Below are 16956 nucleotides of genomic sequence, written 5' to 3'. Positions count from 1 at the left end.
GCCACGCGGGCGCGGCTATTGGCTGGTAATTCTGACAGCGCTGCGGCTTCGGCCAATCCCCCCTTGGCGTCGAGTTTGTTGGCACTTGCGGTAGCCTCTCAGAGCGCAAAGGTGAACGCGTGCCCGCCTCCAGCCCGGGGCGCGCTAGCCAATGAGATCCGCGAGCGGGTTGGTCGTTGGGGTTCTGTGCCTATGAGCAGCGATGACGTCACACCTGCCAGGGAATCGCTATTTTTACCGGAGCCCATTGCGGCCCCCCCAGCCCCGCCCCCCGCGCTCGCCCCGCCCCCCTCCCCGGACTGGCCGCTTTCCCTGAAGGACGTGAGCGCGGCCCTATCGGCGGGCGCGGCGCCTCGGTGGGGAGGGGGCGGGCTGGCGGAGGGCTCCTGCCCCGCCCACTCGTTGCGGGGGGCGGCGCGGCCGGGGCGGCGGCGGCGGCGGAGCCATGGCGGAGAGTGACTGGGACACGGTGACGGTGCTGCGCAAGAAGGGCCCCAGCGCGGCCCAGGCCAAGTCCAAGCAGGTCGGCGGGGCGGCGGCGCGGCCCGGGGCTGCCTCCCCGCGGGGCACGGAGCCGGCACCGGGCGGGACGGGACGGGTGGGGGGGAGCTGCGGGGGCGCCCCCGCGGCCTCAGGGGGGGCCCTGAGGGGCCCCGGCCCGGACGCCCCCCCCCCCGCCCCCCCCGCCCGGCCCCGCCGCGGCCCGGCTGATGCAAGGAGCGGGGCGGGGCCGCCCGGCCCCGGGGCCTCGCGTGGGGACGGCTGTGCCCGGCCCCCCCCCCCCCCCCCAGCTCTGAGCGCGGCCGCTTTGCTCCCGCAGGCCATCCTGGCAGCGCAGCGGCGGGGCGAGGACGTGGAGACCTCCAAGAAGTGTGAGTACGGCCCGCGGCCGCCCTGAGCCCCCCACGGGGCCCGCCCGGCCCGGCCCGGCCGCCCCCTCCCCGGAGCCTGGCGTCACGGGCCGGCTGCTGCCGGAGCCTTCCGTGAGGGCGCCGAGCCGCCCGTGCGCGGCGGTGCCTGTCCCCGGGCCGAGACGCTGAACGCATCGCCCCTCTCCGTCAGCGTGCACGCACGGCAGTCGCTGGTTCGAGGGCTGCGAAGCCCGTGAAAGAGCCTTCGCGCTCACACGCCCCCGGTTAAGCTCCCCGTTTGCAGCTAGTTCTCTTGCCGATAGCATACGCTTAAAAATGTCAGTAACCGCTCTTTTTCCCGTAGCGTAGCAGTTAAAAAATCCTGTCTGCTGTCCGATACAAATCGGACACCGCACGGGAAAGACTGTGGTGGCTGTAAAGGAATGAACAGATGACCCTTGAACAGGGTTCAGTCAGCTTTTTCAAAACACTGAATTTCAGAGGCTGATGTTAGAGAAGGGGCTCGAGCTATGACTAAAACGTTCTGATTAACGTGAGGTAAAGCAACAGCATATTCCTGAACCCCAGGCTTTCTGCAAAGCTAAATGGGGTTACAGTTTAATTCTAAATGGCGTCGGAAAATTGACTAAAAGCTAGTTATTCATGCTGCCTTGTGACTGAGCAAGCAAGGTACAAGTTCCAGTATTAAATCCTCCGGGCTGTAGCAAAAACTTGCGTGTATGGAGTGAAATTTGACTATTAAAACCCCAAGCAAGAGGAAAAATTTGCATAGCTGGAATGAAACTCAGATATGAAGTAAAGAAAGGGGAGGGCTCTGAATGACTGTTTAGACATCAGCATTTAATAGGATTAAGATAACATGTTCCCTGAGCTGCAGCAGGCAGGCAAGATCTGGTTGAGGTCCCTGCTGATGTTGGCACGTGAAATTCGTGAAAACTCCCTGGGATTCTGGGCAGCTGGGTGTTCAGAAAAACTGCTTTGATATTTTTTTGGTGCAGCTCTGAGCCTTGTTTTGTTTGTTCTTGTGTGTGTGTGTGTTTGGTTTTTTTTGTTCTTGCTTTGAATGATAGGGGCAGCAGGCCAAAACAAACAACACTTTATTACAAAGAACACAGCCAAGCTCGACCGAGAAACAGAAGAGCTGCACCATGACAGAGTTCCCCTGGAGGTGGGCAAAGTAATCCAGCAGGGTCGGCAGAGCAAGGGCATGACGCAGAAGGACTTGGCCACAGTAAGTATTGCCCAGCGCTATCCGGCCTCCCCTCTAGCTCTCTGGGAATGAATATAGATAAGCACCTTGAGGCAGGTGAAGATGGACACTTCTTTTCCCGTATCTCCATGGGTATCACGAGCAGGAAGTTTGAATACAGCATCTCTGTTGTCTGACCTCCAAGAGAATGAGTTAGGTAGGCTTAGGGGGTTATTTGTGCAGCTGTTACAGCCGGTGAGCTGGTCGGAGGCTTCACCCTGCCCCTCCTCCCATCAGCTCAGTGTGGATGTGAGTTCTTCTGTACTGTGTTCAGAAGTCCGTTGCTTTACTAATGAGCAGCAGTATTTAGTGGTTTTCCTCCTGGGAGGCTAAGAGAAGTCTGTCCAGGATGAGTGTCGCCATCACTGTGGCACTCAAATAGTGAAGGGAGGTGATAGAGGGATGATGCAGTAAGCCTGGAAGTGGGCACTTTGTCTTCTGATCCTGGCAGAATTAGAGGATGCATCTTTTCTGTGTGAGTACTGGGGGGCTGGTTTTGAACGTTTACTGTGTATGGAGCCAATGTTTGAGACACGTAATGTCTTTTTAGAAAATCAATGAAAAACCACAAGTTATTGCTGACTACGAATCAGGAAGAGCAATCCCCAATAATCAGGTTATGGGCAAGATTGAAAGAGCCATTGGTAAGTCAAGTAGACTTCAAAAATAATGACAGTGTTTTCAGTTTTCTCAACGTCTCAACATTTCAGTAAGAGATGTTTTTGTTTAAGTTGTTTACACCTACAGTCAGGAACAAGTGCTGACTGTGGGCCATTATGGTTGCTGTGTCATTAAACTGTGTGCTCTTAAGATCTGGAACTATGAACTCAAAGCTCTTACTTGCCTTTGTTTTCCGTCTTTGTGTGTGGGTCTGTGCCCCAGGGACCTCTCTTGTATACAGTCCCCCCAGAATCAGTGATACACTATGTCCCTAGAAGGTCTGATGTTAACTCAGGAAAGTATCTTGCCACCCCTGGAGTCAATGTGGGTCTCCTACTCCTGTTCAAACGCCATTTGCTAGGAACACAGCCAATGCACAAGCAAAATCAGAGCCTTTTCTGTAACTTTCTGATGCTGCTACAAACTAAAGTAGGATTCTTCCTAAATCTGGTTCCCCTGCCTTCTTTTCTGGACACTCTCTTCTTTACAGGTGAATGATCAAGTGCACAGCAGCTGATGGTTGTTTCCTTTGTCTTATTCCAGGCCTTAAACTGCGTGGGAAGGATATTGGAAAACCACTCGAAACTGGCCCCAAAGGGAAGTGACAACAAAGCCTCGAAATCAGTTTGTTCAGACTGATCTCGTCTGGCTGGTTCTCCTTAACCACCAGAATCTCTCTTCGTATTGCCAAGCTGAACAAGAGGGTTTCAGACTTGCTTTGGGGGGGAAATCTGCAGAATCTGTACCTGCTGTAAAAAGGCAACCTTAAAGAAGCGTTTGTCCTGATTTTGTTTTTCCTTCCTCCTTTCCAGAGTTTGAGGAACTAAACCCAAAAAAATACTGCATCTAATTTGCCACAAAACGTGTGTGTCTTGGTGTTTAGAAGCAGCTAATGTTAAGACACTTGGGGTGGTCTGAAATGTGATAATTTAATTGGAACAATTTTGGGGAAGGGTGGGATATATTATATATAAATAATTTGGGAGAGTTGAGGGTTGATCAGTGTCTGCATTTGAAATGATGACTCAGTCACTGCATTGCAATGACGTTTTTTCTTTGTTCCTTCCAACCTGTTTTAAAGAGATCTATAATAAAGTTTGATACCCTTCAGTTGCATGGGGTAGTTGCTTCATGCTTACCAGCTGGCAGTAAGTTTTTGTTGTTGGCTGTGACTGGTGCACTTCTTCTGGAAGTGCAGTGGGACTGCCTGGAGCATCTAGGGTAACAGGTGGTGGTCGCAGCCTTCCTAGCTGCTCTGCTTCTTTCCTTGTTGATTAGGACTGCAGCTTTGGCTTACGTCCCAGAGATTAAATCAATACCGTGTTTTTGTCTTGTGCGGAGAAGGTGAGTAGAGTCTGTGGCATTGTACAAAGCAAGACGACTGCAGAGACAGTGGGGTATTTATATGAAGCCAGAGCCCTCCTTATATCCTCTTTTTAGCCTTCTTGTTGAGCACTGCCAGGACGGGAGCTGTGGTGGAGCTTTAAGGATTCTGCTCAACGTGATTGTGTGGCGTGACTGTCCCTAAGTGGGACAGAGCTGAAGGGAGAATTAATTGTCTGTAGCAGGACAAGAGGAAAAGCAGGCTTCTGCCACAAATCGCGTAAGTGGCATGCTATGTTCCCTTCAGCCAAGCTGTGGCAGTTTAAAGAGACCGGGCTTGCTAATGAGCTATTTACCTCCACAGAGGCTGAACTGGTTTGTTGTTGCGTTTATTTGGCAGACTTGGTAAGGGCTTGCTTGGGGCGATAGTATTAAATTGTTCTGTAAGCTTGGGGAGGGGGGGAAGAGTGGTCCTGGGCAATGGTCTCCCATGGTCTGGTTGCAGCAGTGCTTGACCTGGCCCTGAGCCCAGTCTGTGCCTGGGGAGGATTTTTCTCTTGCATTTTCCATTGTCATTTAAATGCAAATTACAAGGAGCCCTCAAAACAAGTATGGGCCATCCCGTGGTGGGTGAGTGCCTGTACAGCTGGGTCGGAGCTGTTGGCTGCTGGCAGGTGTGCTGTGTGGTGCTGCCCACCCTGCTCCCTGCCCGACCGCCTCCACCCAAAGCCCCCACAGCCCTGCTGTGCTGGCGAGGCGCTTCTGTGCCCTGGGAGCTGACGGGTCTGTGCTCTTCTGCTTAATCCTGGGAGTGGGAAACTGCTTTTGCCGGATGCTAGCACCCACCCCTGGAGGGGTGCAGGATGGTGCCCTCTGCCCCCTTCCACCTGAGAAATGGGCAGCTGCCAAGACCCTGCTCACACAAGGACAGCCGGTCCTGCCCCGAGAAACCCCTGCTCCCTGGGTCTGTCAATGCACAGGCACGTCACGCTGTCTCGGTGTGGTACAGAAAGCTCATGTTACAAAAGACAGTGCTTTTCCCGAGCGCAGCATTGGAGGTAGTGGAGGAAGCATCCGAGCTGTGCCCCTGGGGCTGGTGCCCGCTACAGCTCTGCAGTGCAGGATGTTGGACAGCGAGGGCGCCTGGGGCTGGGCGAGGCTGCGAGCTGGACGGAGCGGGGGGTTTTGCTGGAAGGATGCTCTGCCCCACGTGTGCCTCGCAGGCACGAGGAAGCAAAGAGTGTTGTTGGCTTATTAATTCAATCTTCATCCCCCTCTTTTTGCACTGGCGATATAATGACCTTGTCCTGTAAAGAAGGCTGTGTGAGCTGGTTCCATTAAGTGTAGGCTGTCTAATAGGAAATCCAAGGACCTCCAGGTTGTGGAGGGGATAACCCATATGCCAGCACACGTGAACCCCAGCAGACAAAACTGCCCAGCGAGTCTGGGTGGGCTCCTTGTCCTTTGAGATCAGCCCTGGCATGGCTGCAAGAGGTCAGTGGCTCTGCTGGGGACAGCATGGCAGCAAACTCATTGAAAGAAACTGAACGTAGTTTAAGCTGCCCCTCTGGGTTTGAAGTTCCTGGCTAGAAGAGGTTGAGCAATGTTTGCATGACCTGCTCCCCAGCAGGGCCCTGGGGAGGAGGATTGCAGCCTCAGCTGTTTCTGTAGCAGATGCCTGATCACAGCAGCAAAATATCTAGGTCAGTCCTACAGCTCTAGGGTCACTCATTTGCCAGTGACCAGATAAGAAGCAGAGCCCTTTGCACCTCTCTGATGTGTTAGCAGATTGCAGGCTCACTAGGTGCCTGCTAGAATTTGCTGAGCTTTTTAAGAAAGGCTGTTTTTGCTGTTGGGGGCAGCTGGGCAAATGGGATAGTCCTGCACCCTCATCCTGAGGGCCAGGGCTGCTCCTTACATCTCGAAAAGTGATGTTGTCGAAGCCCTGGGGAGTGCTGCTCTCTGCTGCCATCCTGCTCCCCTGCCCTCTCCTCTTCAGCCAGTACCAGCCGCCGGCCACTGCCAGTGCCAGGATGAGGATGACCAGCAGAAGGCTGAGCACCACTTCTGCCACAAAGCCACGGGAAGACTCCTCTGCAAGGGAAAGGAGATGCTGCCAGTCTCAACCACCGCTGGGAAGAGCCGGCTCGAGCTGCAGCCAAAACGCCAGCACCCTGGGTGGCGCAGGATTCACCTTCCCCCATTACACTGTGCCAAAGGCAGCCTGCATCCAGCCTCTGCAGCTGGCAGGACGTGTGGCCAGAGGGAGCCCTCCCTGCCGCACAAAACTGCTTCATAGCAGCACCCTGCCCAGCTGCCATGGGGAGGGTCAAATCCCCTTCTCTGAGGCTGGAAGCAGCCGTGTGCGAGCTGCTTGTGCCCCACGTGCTCTGGGGGCTTGCGGAGGCCACAATCCCAAAGAACACAAGATACTGTTGTTTGGGGCTGCCCCACACCTTTCCCCTGTGTCTCCGGGCTGGAATCACAGCCTCCAGTGGTACTGTACTCAATGTCATCTAGCGCTACGGTCCCCTCCATTGGCCACATCCGCGTGGTGATCTCAAAGATAATCTGCAAGAGAAGACAGGTCGGTGGGGGTGATGCGCAGGGAGAGCACCCAGCAACCTGGGACGGCACCCGGTGCGGCCCCGCTCACCTGGAACTCACTGGGGCTCTGCACGGGCACTGTGCTGCTCCGCCAGCCTCGGCTTGGGTGTCCTGCCACGCTCCAGGCTGTGCGCAGCCCTGATGCACTCCGCAGCCTCACCCGCAGCTCCCCGTCAGCTGCAACGTGCGGGGGGGGGTGGGGGGGGGTGCACCCCCATATCAACGACGGCTCAAAGCTCACAAGAGCAGCCAGGCCCTTCTATCTGTGCCACCCTCTGCTGCGAGGGCAGCACCCAGCAAGACACACACACCCAGGGTAGGGAGGGGGTTTGCAGCCCCCTGACTGAGCCCCCAACGCCCCCCCCCCCCCCCCCGCCGTGGGCTGAAGCCACCCTCCGCAGGGACAGCACCTGCTGCTCAGCCTGCTGGGGCAGCACTTACAGAGGTGCTCCGGGATGTCCATGTGGTACCAGAAGCGCAGGCAGGAATCGGCAGTGGCGGGCAGGTGCTGGCTCTCCAGCTGGGCAGTGGTGCCCCCAGCACCCAGCACGCGGGTGTCAAAGTGCACGTAGTGACCTGGAGGGGCAGGGACAGAGCGCAGGGTGTCCCCTGTCCTGCGGCCCTTCCAGCGCCTCCTGCTCCCCATGCTCCTGAGACATGCCCTGAGACCCGACCCCCCCCCCCCCAGTCCTGCTTCTTGCTGCCTTTGGGACCAAGCCATGCGGATGCCATGGAGCCAGCCATCCCCCCTCCATGTACAGGGCTGGGGCCCACAGTGGAGCTGTGCTGTCACCTGGGTGGGCATCTGCCCCTCATGGGGTCTGTTCTGCCTGGTCTCATACCAGTCCAAGCCTGGGGCAAGGACAGAGCTGACAAGGGCAAAGCTTTTAGGGCTGGGATGAAGTGGAGGGGACATTCATGGGTGACCTCCTCCATCCCCAGCTCCTCCTGACCCTCCCAGCCATGCCAGGGCACCCTAGGGTGGGGTGGCAGGGGTGAGGGGTGTCTCCTACCATCTTTTGTGCCCAGAGTGTGATCCTGCTCGGGGCCGGGGTATTTGGCCAGGGGGACCCCACTTTTCCAGCCCCAGGCGAAGCCGTGCAGGCGCTCATCCGTGGGGCTGCTCCAGCCACACATGTCCAGCTCGAAGTCACAGGATACTGTAGGAAATGCGGGCTGAGAAGCATGCACCACTAGATGGGTGGTGGTGGATGGGATGGGCTGTCCCTATCCCCACAGCCACATGTCCCCATGGGGTGCCTCAGACCCCAGCCTGGCCCTGCTGCTGCCATGGCACGGGCTCCCACCTGGCTCAGGGCAGGCTCCATCAGACACATGGAGGTCATCCAGCGCGATGTACCCATGGTCACCCCCGGCTCCTACCACTTCAAATATTGCCTGTGGGGAGTGGGGACACGAAGGTTGGCAGCTGCCATGGTGCAGGCAGTGAGCTGGAGCAGCGTACCCATCGTCACCCCAGCGCCTGCTTCCTCCTGCAGCTTCAACCCTGCTGGGAGGTTCCCTGGGCCCTGCCTCACCTTCCAGTCCCCATCTGCCTGGACAGTGGCGTGGCTGCGGTGCCAGGTGTCCCCTTCCATTGTGCTCATGCTGAACAGCTTCCTCAGCGCCCCACTCTCCTCCACAAGGATGCTGAGAGAACCTGTCCAGGGACCCGGCCGCAATGCTGGATGCATGCTGTGCCGCGGTGTGGTGCATAGCAAGCACTTGGCCCCTTGGTGCCTGCCCACCGGGAGCAGCCCCACAGGACCCAAGCATCCTGTGCTGACCTGCGGTACATGGCAAGGGGGACATGGGGCTCACCTGGGTCTCCGGTGCTCAGCTGGTACCAGAAGGCCAGGCACTGGGCGGGTGCAGAGGGCTGGTATGGTGCAGAGGTGAGGGTGGCCTTGTGCCCCATGGGCAGGGAGCCCTTGCTGGTGCTCACCACCATGTAATGCCCTGCAGGGAGAGAAGCCCCCATGCTGTGACACCTCCCCCCCCAGCTTTGCCCGGCCCTGTTGAGGGTCACTGGGGAGCCCTGGGGTTGGGAAAATGGGTTTGAGGAGCCCTGGGCTTGGGGAGTGCTGTACCCAGTGCTTCTGTTATGCTGAAGCAGCAGCACTCTCAGGGTGCAGGGGATGGCAGGGGGGGCTAAGGCCTGTGGCCATGCAGGCAGCAGAGGTGAGCAGGGCAGCTCCCCAGACCCCATGAAGCCGTGGCCCCGTTACCTGCAGCAGTGCCGGTGGTGTGGTCGGCTGGGGGGCCAGCGATGGTGCCGGTGCTGTTGCTCTGCCGCAGCCATGTCGGCTGTTTGCTGCCCGTCAGCCCACAGGCGTCTGCCTCAAAGGAGCAGGAGAGCTCGGCCCCGCAGGTGCCCTCCGTCACCAACAGGTCATCCAGCGCCACATCACCCACAAAGCCGTCCCGCAGGGCCTCAAAGGCCAGCTGCCGCCAGGGGCAAGACAGCAGCTTCAGAGGGGCCCGGCTGCACCCCACAGCACAGGGACCCCAGCACAGCACAGCCCCGCGCCGCCAGGCACCCGCGGGCCTCACTCACCCGGTAGCGCTGCCGTCCCGTGGCAGGGAGTGTGGCCAGCCCCCGGTGCCAGAGGCTGCCCTGGGTCCCCCGCTGGGTCCACAGCACCGTCTCCTCTGCTCCCTCCAGCTGCAGCTTGAGGTTCAGGGTGCCTGGGCAGAGGGGAGCATTGAGGAGTCGGCCCCAGTGCCCAGGCTCGCTGCAGCACTGCACAGCCCCAGGTGCCCTGTCCTGCACCCCACCGGGACCCTGCACTCCTCAGCAATACCCAGGCTGGAGCATCCTGGTGAGGATGCGAAGGGCCACGTACCGATCTGCGGGCCGGCCAGGCGGTACCAGAAGGTGAGACAGCGTGGGGTGGTGGCAGGCTCCTGGCCATAGGTGATGAGCTGCGCACGCTGACCACGGCTCCATGGTGCCGAGGGGTTCGCGGCCAGAAAATAGCCTGAGCATCAGGAACAGCCAGGGTGGATGGGGCACAGGCATGGGCGCTCTATGCTGTGCCCACCTGTCCTGCCCTCACTGCCAGGGCCTCATCATGCCCCCAGCCCTGGGTCTGGGTGCCCCGGGCTGCCGTGGCTGAGCCCGTCCCACATGCAGGGGGGCTCCCAGTGCTGCTCAGGGTGCACAGGGCACGTCCCACCCTGGGGACAGGGGGCTGCAGGGTCCCCCCAGCTGGCCGGGCCCCCAGGAGAGGAGCTGGCCCCTTACCCGAGCCAGTGGTGTGGTCAGAGCCCTGCCCCTGCCCCGTGCTGTGGACCCACTGGAAGTCGCTGGCCTGATCCTGGTACCAGCCGCACAGGCCTGTCTCGAAGTTGCAGGACAGCTCTGGCCAGAGAGAGGTGACCATAGGGAGGGTGGTGTGGATAAAGAACCCCGAAAGCAAACAGGTTCCCCAAATGTCCCTTTCCCCTGCCCAGCACAGCTGCTCCCCGCCCCCCCCTCCCCGCCCCACTCCCCAGCTTCGCCCCATGCTCCTGGGGGTGGCAAATGCCAGGGGGCAGGATGTGTGCTCTGGGCCAAGGGCTCGCGCGGCTGCGGCCCTGTCCCTGGGGTGGGGACAGGTGAGGATCAACCTGGCAGCCCCCAGGCAGCAGCACCCACCTCCCAGCGGCTTGGTGGCTCTGGGCAGGGTCCCCTCCTGCCCACCACGCCCAGAGGAAGGCACCCGCATGCTCTGACATACCCGTGGCCCCTGGGGGCAGCACATCGGGGTCACACTGCACGAACGTCACGTTGTCGATGGCGGCGTCTGCTGGGTCCTGCAGGTCCACCAGCCCCAGCAGCTCGACCTGGGGGTGGTTGCGGTGAGCCCCGGGCTGCTGGTGGCACCAGCACTGCCCGGCCTGCCACTGGCCAGGCTGGTTGTACCTGGAAGGGCCGGGCCCTCTCTCCCAGCAGGACGCGGGCACGTCCCCAGGCCATGCTGCCGTTCCCCCGCACGTGCCAGGCCAGGTGGGTCATGCCTGTGGTGTGGTCCACGACGCTGACAGCGAGGAAGCCTGGGCATGAGAAATGGTGCTGGGGGCACAGGTGACCCACGTGGCCACCACCCACCCAGCCTGCAGCTGCAGGGAATGGGGATGCCCCCAGCTCCAGGCAGCGCGATGGGGGACAGCAGGGCTGGGAAGGACAGCAGTGTCTGGCAGTTGACCCCAGGCAAGGCAGGGGCTACCTTGGGGGCCGCTCTGGATGTGGTAGCTCATCTCCATGCTGCAGGCCGGGCCAGAGGGGCCCAGCAGAGGCGTGCGTGCCTTTGCGGGAGCCACCATTTGTCCTTCTCCTTCCTGGAGGGCCAGGAAAGACCCTGGACAAGGAAACAGCCTGAGGGGTTGGGGCAGAGCCACAGGAGAGCACCCCCTGCCAAAGCACCCTGCTTCTGGCACCCTGCCTGGACACCACCCCAACCCCCTCCCACAGCGGCTTCCATCTGTCTGAACAGGAGCAGGGGCAGGGGCAGGGGCAGGGGGCTCTGCACCCTGGGAGCCCCCATGGTGCTGGGGACCAACGAGCACCATTTCAAGCAGTGGAAATGGCCTCACCTGCTCCCACGAGGGCAATGGCTCTGGGCTCGGTGGCCCTCTGTACGGCCCAGCGCAGCCGACCCACGCTGACATCATGCCAACCCCCGTCCCCTTCCTCGAAGGTGGTGGCTCCTGCAAAACCAAGCAATCGGCGCTGTGGTACCATGGAGCTTCCCGGGCTGCCCCGGGTCCCCTTGCCCCAGCCCCGCAGTGACTCTGGGCATGGGGAGCTGGGTGCCCAGCTCCCGCCCACAGACTCACCACAGAGTTTCTCATCAGAGCCATCAGTGCACGTCTTGGCAAAGTCACAGGCCAGCTCGCTGCTGATGCAGCTCTCATCATCGCAGGTGAACTCCCTGGCTGTGCAGGTGCCGGCACGGTCCTGGCCTGGCAGCGCCGTCGGAGACGGATCTGATGGTGAAAGCCCCAGGCTGGAGTGCAGCACTGGCAGGGTGTGAGGCCAGACCTGGGTCCAGGCATTGTCCCAGCATTGCCGCTTCCAGCTGTAGCCCCACCAGGTGTCCCCTGCCAGCACAGCCCGGCCGTGGCAGCAGAGCCCTGTGCAGGCACAACCCTACTGGTCTGTCCCCACAGACGGTCACCGCTGGCCCCAAGCACCTCCCTAGTTCTCCATGTCCCCCAGCCCTGCACTGGTGCTGCCTCCAAACAAAGGGGACCTGGTAGTTGTCAGTGGTATCTGTGTGTGTGATATGGCTGGGTAAGGAGGATTTGGGGCAGGGGTGTCACAGGTGCAGGACCATGACACCAGGCACTCCAGGCTGTGGTACCCAGGGCAAGTGCTTGCTACGTTGTGCCCAGGATGGCCACCGTGATAAGTAGAAGACAGGCAGACCCTGAGGCAAGTCCTCTAGTGATGGTGACATGGCCAGAAGGCACCTGGGAGCCACAGCCCGCATCCAAGCTCACCCGGATGTAGACTACAGCCTGGAGACAGGAACAGGTCATCGATGGCCACGGTCCCTCCACTTCTGGCCACCCCCTTGATCAGCACCTGCAGGGAAGCACCATGCCGGCAGGTCAGCACAGGGTCTTGCACAGCACAGAGGGGCTGTGTGACACTGCTGGGAATGGAGGGACGCTGGGGAGCCGTGGGCTGGGGGACACCCAGCCCCTCTGATCAGCTAGCACTCGCACCCCCAGGGAGGGGATCCACGGGAGCAAGGGTGTTGCTGTGTCTGGAAGGGGTGCATGGGGTGGGATGGCGGGGCGTGGGCAATGGTGCTGCCCTTGTACATGCCCCATGGCCTGCGGCTGCCCAGGGGTGCCATCAGAGTGCCCTCCACAGGCAACTGGGAGAGGGTTGGGTCGTATGGGTGGCCATGGGGGACAGCAGATGGGCTGGGGGAAGATGTTGGGTGACATGGGGTATGTGAAGAATCAGGATGGCCCCTGGGTTTGGGGGGCATTTGGAAGTGGGGGACACAGGGGACATGAGGGTGGTATTTGCCACCACCAGGAGGCCCAGCTCTGGCCTCTGGTTCCCAGTCCATATACTACCCCTGGTCCCATGGGTGCATACCGAGGGCCCACAGATCAGCCAACCTGCTTGGGGGCGGCCCCTTGCCCTGTAGCAAGGCTGGTGGAGGCTGCCCTGGGGTCGGGTTTTCAGGGCTAAGGCAGTGTCACAGCAAGGTCCCTGGGCACAGTGAGGCTCTGGGCACCCAACTCACCCAGTACAGCCCCAGCCCACCTTGAAGCTCTCTGTCACATTGAAGTCCACTCTCTCCCGGACCCAGCAGCTGCCCGTGTCCCCTGTCCTCTCTCTCACCAGTTGCTCAGTGGTGTTGGTCATGTAGGAGATGCTGAGGCTGCTGGTGGCCGAGCCATGGAGGTGGCAGTACAGCACGAGCTGGAGCCGGGGAGTGGTGGTGAGCAAGCCCGGGGAGCTGAGAAGGAGCACAGAGCCCCCACGCCCCATGGGATGCTCACAGAGGTGGGGCTGGAGAAGCTCAGTGCTCCCAGCGGGTGCTGGGGATGCCACCAACCACCCCCAAACCTGCTGTTCTCCCCAGGCGAAGGGCCAAGGCAGACCTGGCCCCATGTGGTGCTCCCTGCAAACGGGGAATCCACCCCTCACCGCTGCCATGCCCATGGGGCTGCTGTCCCCTGCCCCGCACTCATGCACCCACGGTGACTCACGTAGCAGGAGCTGTTGGAGGGGATGATGGAAATGCTCAGGCTGGCCGTGCTGCTGGACCCTGCAGCTGAGGCACTGCTGATATGGAGGAAATAGCCTGTGGGAGACACTGAGATGGAGCCAAGTGGTTCCAGGCATGCAGGTACAAACGCAGAAGGAGCAGGTGTGGCAGCGGGGGCTGGGGAGGCTGGGACCAACAGGCAGCACGTACAGTGCCCTGCACAACCATTCCCAGCTTGTGCCCCGCGCCGCCCCGGCCCTGCCATCACAGCTTTCAATTTGGTTCCCCTGGTGTTCACCAAGGAGCTGTTTTCCTGCCAAGGCACAAAGCAGAAGAAAACCAGAGGGCCCAGGAGAAGACAGCCGGTGCTGCCAGGAGCAGCAAGGGTGGCTGCTTATCAGTGCTGACTTGCTGCAAGGTTTCCAGCCATGCTTGCAAAACCTCTCCCAGGGGAGCCATCAGGTGTTCACTGTTTACAGAGGCTGTTTTCCCAGTGCAGCCTCAAGCTGAGCCTAGGCATGCTGTTATCGCAGGGGCCAGAGGGCACTTCCATGCTGGGGCCAGTGATGCCAAGGCTGGCAGGTGGCTGGATTCCCCAGTGTGCCATCCCAAGGGCTGTGGTGGGGCTCACAGGAGATCCCACTACCCAGCACGTACCCGCTGCGCTGTTCGTGCTGTGGTCCCGGGTGGGGATGCCGTATGTGGCACTCAAGTTCATGCTTGTGTTCCTCTCCCACGTCGGCTGCCCAGCCTCCAGCCAGTCGCAGAAATCAGTCTCAAAGCAGCACTTCCTGAAGTTCTCTGTGGGGGGAGCGAGAGCAGTGACACAGGGACGGGGGCCCAGCGCTGCCCAGGCGGGGAGGCCCCATGATGGGCTGTGTTGATGTTTCCCCATGACAAAGCCTGCTGGGTGAATTTGCCCCTGCAGCTGTAAAGCTCCAAGGCGGTGCTGGAACAACCCATGCCAGCCCTGTGCCATCCCATGGCCCCACAGGGTCAGACCCTCTGCCCATCCATGCCCCTCCCACACCCTGGGGCTGGAGATGCTCACGGCAATGCTGCGCAGTCTCGTCCGAGCCGTCCCCGCAGTCGTCGGTGCCATCGCAGAAGCGGTTCGGTGCCAGGCAGGAGCCCTGGCTGCATCTCTCCTCCACCCCGCAGGCCTGCTGCCCAGGTGCTGGGGCTGTGGGACATGGTGTCAGCACCTCGCTGGCCCCCACAGGGAGTTCAAAACCCCACTGTGCTGTGCTCCCCACTCTGTCTTTCCCTGGGTTGCTCTCTCCATCCAAGGCATGGCTTCCCTCTGCCCACTGTGTGCCCTGTCTGGGGCAGGTGACCCCTGAGACACCCTGGGCAGTGGGAGAGCTCGCACAGAGCACAAAGGCCGAACTGCCACCCTGGGGTGCCATCCTGCAGCATCCCAGCAGCCACAAGACTCACTCTGCAAGCCACAGTTCCTGAAGACGATGTCATCGAGTGCCAGCACTGCCCCACGCGCGGGTGGCTGCGTCAGGGCGAAGGTGAGCTGCAACAAGAGGCGAGGGCTGGGTGAACTGCTCATCTGCCCAAGCCACCGGTGCAGCCTCTGCTCCCGGTGCAGCCCATGGAGGCCAGGCAGACCCCAGCACCCTCCAGCCCTAACTCTTCACCTGGAACTGCCCCGTGATCCGGCCCGTGTACGCCACCAGCTGGTGCCAGCCCTCGGCTCCATGCTGGGGGCTCTGCCACAGCTCCACCACCTTGTCCCTGAGTGCCATGGCCAGGCGCAGCGTCGGCCACGCTGTCTGGTTGAGCCCTGCAGGGAGTCCCAAGATGCGGCCCTTGGCAGTGGGCACCCCGGGGTGGCCGCGGGGTGGCTCAGATCCTGACAGCTCTGGGGACCGAAGCAGGGTCCTGCCAGCTCTGCTTGCGGGGCATGGAAGAGGCGAGTGGGATGGCAGGGACCCATCTCGAGGTGCCAGTGGCTCTGTCCATCACTGCCCCCATGGCCGCTTCCCTGCCCTGGTACCAGCTGTGGGCACCCAGCTGCACTCACCGCTTCCAGAGAGGTGGTACGAGGCCCGGATCTCGCACGTGGCAGCCACATCCCGCATCACGGGTGACCTGAGCCAGGCGGTAGCTGTGGCCTTTGCCGGTGGGGACACTGTCACCATGAACCACCCTGGGGAGGCCAGAGCAGAGCGAGAGGCTCCAGAGCTGCAGCCAGCATCACTCCTGTGGGCAATGCCCTTGCACCTGCCAGGACAGGAGCCCTGGCAACCTCAGGGCACCCTCAGCCCGGAGGCGCGGTGCTGTGGGTGCCCGCAGAGCAGCTCCCACTTACCCCTGTCTGTGCCCACGGTGTGGTCAGAGTGGAGCCCCGTGCCCCATTTGTCCAGGCTGGCCTGGCCCCGCACCCATCTGTAAGCTGTGGTGCTCACGTCCTGCCAGCCACAGTCACCTTCCTCGAAATCACAGGTGAAGGGGGTGCCCAGCGCAGCTGAGACCCCCAGGTACCCTGGGGACAGGGGGGCAGAGGTCAGGGCAGGGATGGCTCCACCCCAGGGAGCTGCCGTGCCCCCAGCTCCATCGCCTGTTCGCCAGGCACCCACCGCACTGGTTCTCATCGGAGCAGTCACTGCAATAGCACACGAAGTTGCAGAGGTGCTCGGCCGTGCTGCTGCAGCTGTTGACAACAGCGGCCCTGCTGGAGGGGATGGTCCCAGCTGCGAGAGAGAGGAAGGGGCTGAAAAGCCTCATGGAGGAGCCAGGCACGGGGCCACAGCAGGGGACATCTGTGCAGGATCCTCAGTTTGGGACCCTGCTGGTTGGGAGCACTGGGCTCCTGGCAGCATTGTTCCATGGGCGGGACCCTCCACTGCCTGGGTGGGCTGGCAGCTAGGGCAGGGGTTTCACCAGGGCCTGGAGAAAACCAAAATCCCCCAAAGTCTGGGATCCTGCCGCATCCCTGCCCACTCACACCCACCCTCCCGGTGGTTTGCATCTCCCACCACCACCACCACCACCTGTCAGGGCCATGGCACTGGCCCTGCCGCGCTGCCACTGAAATGCGAGCACTTCCTCATCATGCTGAGGAAAGCTATCATAAACCCAGCCTGCCGCTGACTTGTCCCTAGCAGCTCCAGCATGTGCTTGCCCCAGGGATTCCCTGTTTGACCCCCATGACCCTGACAGAGGGGTCCCCTGGGTCCCCCTTTTCAGCTGGGAAAGCTGCAGCAGTGTTTGGGGGGGGGGGGGGGCAGTGAGCCCAACTCCCATGGGGCAGGGATGGACGGGACCAGCAGTGCTGTGGCCCCTTCTCGTCCCAAAGTGTGACCCAAGGCATGGCCCCCATGTGGGAAAGCAACTCACCCAGCAGCAGCAGGGTTGCAAGGAGCGCGAGCCCAGACATCTCAGCCTCTGGGATGTGACGAGGGCAGAAGGGAGGCAGGCAAGGCAGGGGCCGGGGGAGGCCACGCTGTGAGCCCCAGGCTGGAATCTGTTCCTCAGGACCTGCTGCACTCTGGACTTCAGCCCCGCCGTTATC

The 16956-nt window shown here is 61.0% G+C and overlaps 2 protein-coding genes across 2 annotated transcripts; one reads left to right on the top strand and one right to left on the bottom strand.

The window, feature by feature from the left end:
• Positions 1-363: 363 nt before the first annotated feature.
• On the top strand, positions 364-3897 carry EDF1 (endothelial differentiation related factor 1). The gene is made up of 5 exons (XM_080562157.1): positions 364-523; positions 821-872; positions 1943-2103; positions 2672-2765; positions 3325-3897. Exons 1-5 carry the CDS (start codon positions 446-448, stop codon positions 3384-3386), a joined length of 447 nt encoding a protein of 148 aa, XP_080418283.1. The 5' UTR covers positions 364-445; the 3' UTR covers positions 3387-3897.
• Positions 3898-5099: 1202 nt separating this feature from the next.
• MAMDC4 (MAM domain containing 4) lies at positions 5100-16956 on the bottom strand. Its single transcript, XM_080562090.1, has 29 exons — positions 16782-16956; positions 16022-16135; positions 15754-15927; positions 15466-15591; positions 15080-15303; positions 14871-14955; positions 14482-14613; positions 14088-14231; positions 13432-13526; positions 12983-13141; positions 12199-12283; positions 11533-11682; positions 11290-11403; positions 10923-11054; positions 10619-10749; positions 10434-10539; positions 9959-10075; positions 9558-9692; positions 9269-9399; positions 8940-9156; positions 8533-8670; positions 8250-8371; positions 8019-8109; positions 7725-7871; positions 7153-7287; positions 6761-6888; positions 6561-6675; positions 6023-6198; positions 5100-5411 (listed from the first exon to the last, which is right to left on the bottom strand). Exons 1-29 carry the CDS (start codon positions 16819-16821, stop codon positions 5364-5366), a joined length of 3711 nt encoding a protein of 1236 aa, XP_080418216.1. The 5' UTR covers positions 16822-16956; the 3' UTR covers positions 5100-5363.

Source organism: Anser brachyrhynchus, assembly GCF_964034855.1.
Source record: "Anser brachyrhynchus genome assembly, chromosome: 19".
In the NCBI taxonomy this organism is placed as follows: Eukaryota; Metazoa; Chordata; class Aves; order Anseriformes; family Anatidae; genus Anser; species Anser brachyrhynchus.
The sequence above is the reverse complement of the archived record's forward strand: the minus strand, read 5'-3'. Positions and strand labels throughout refer to the sequence as shown.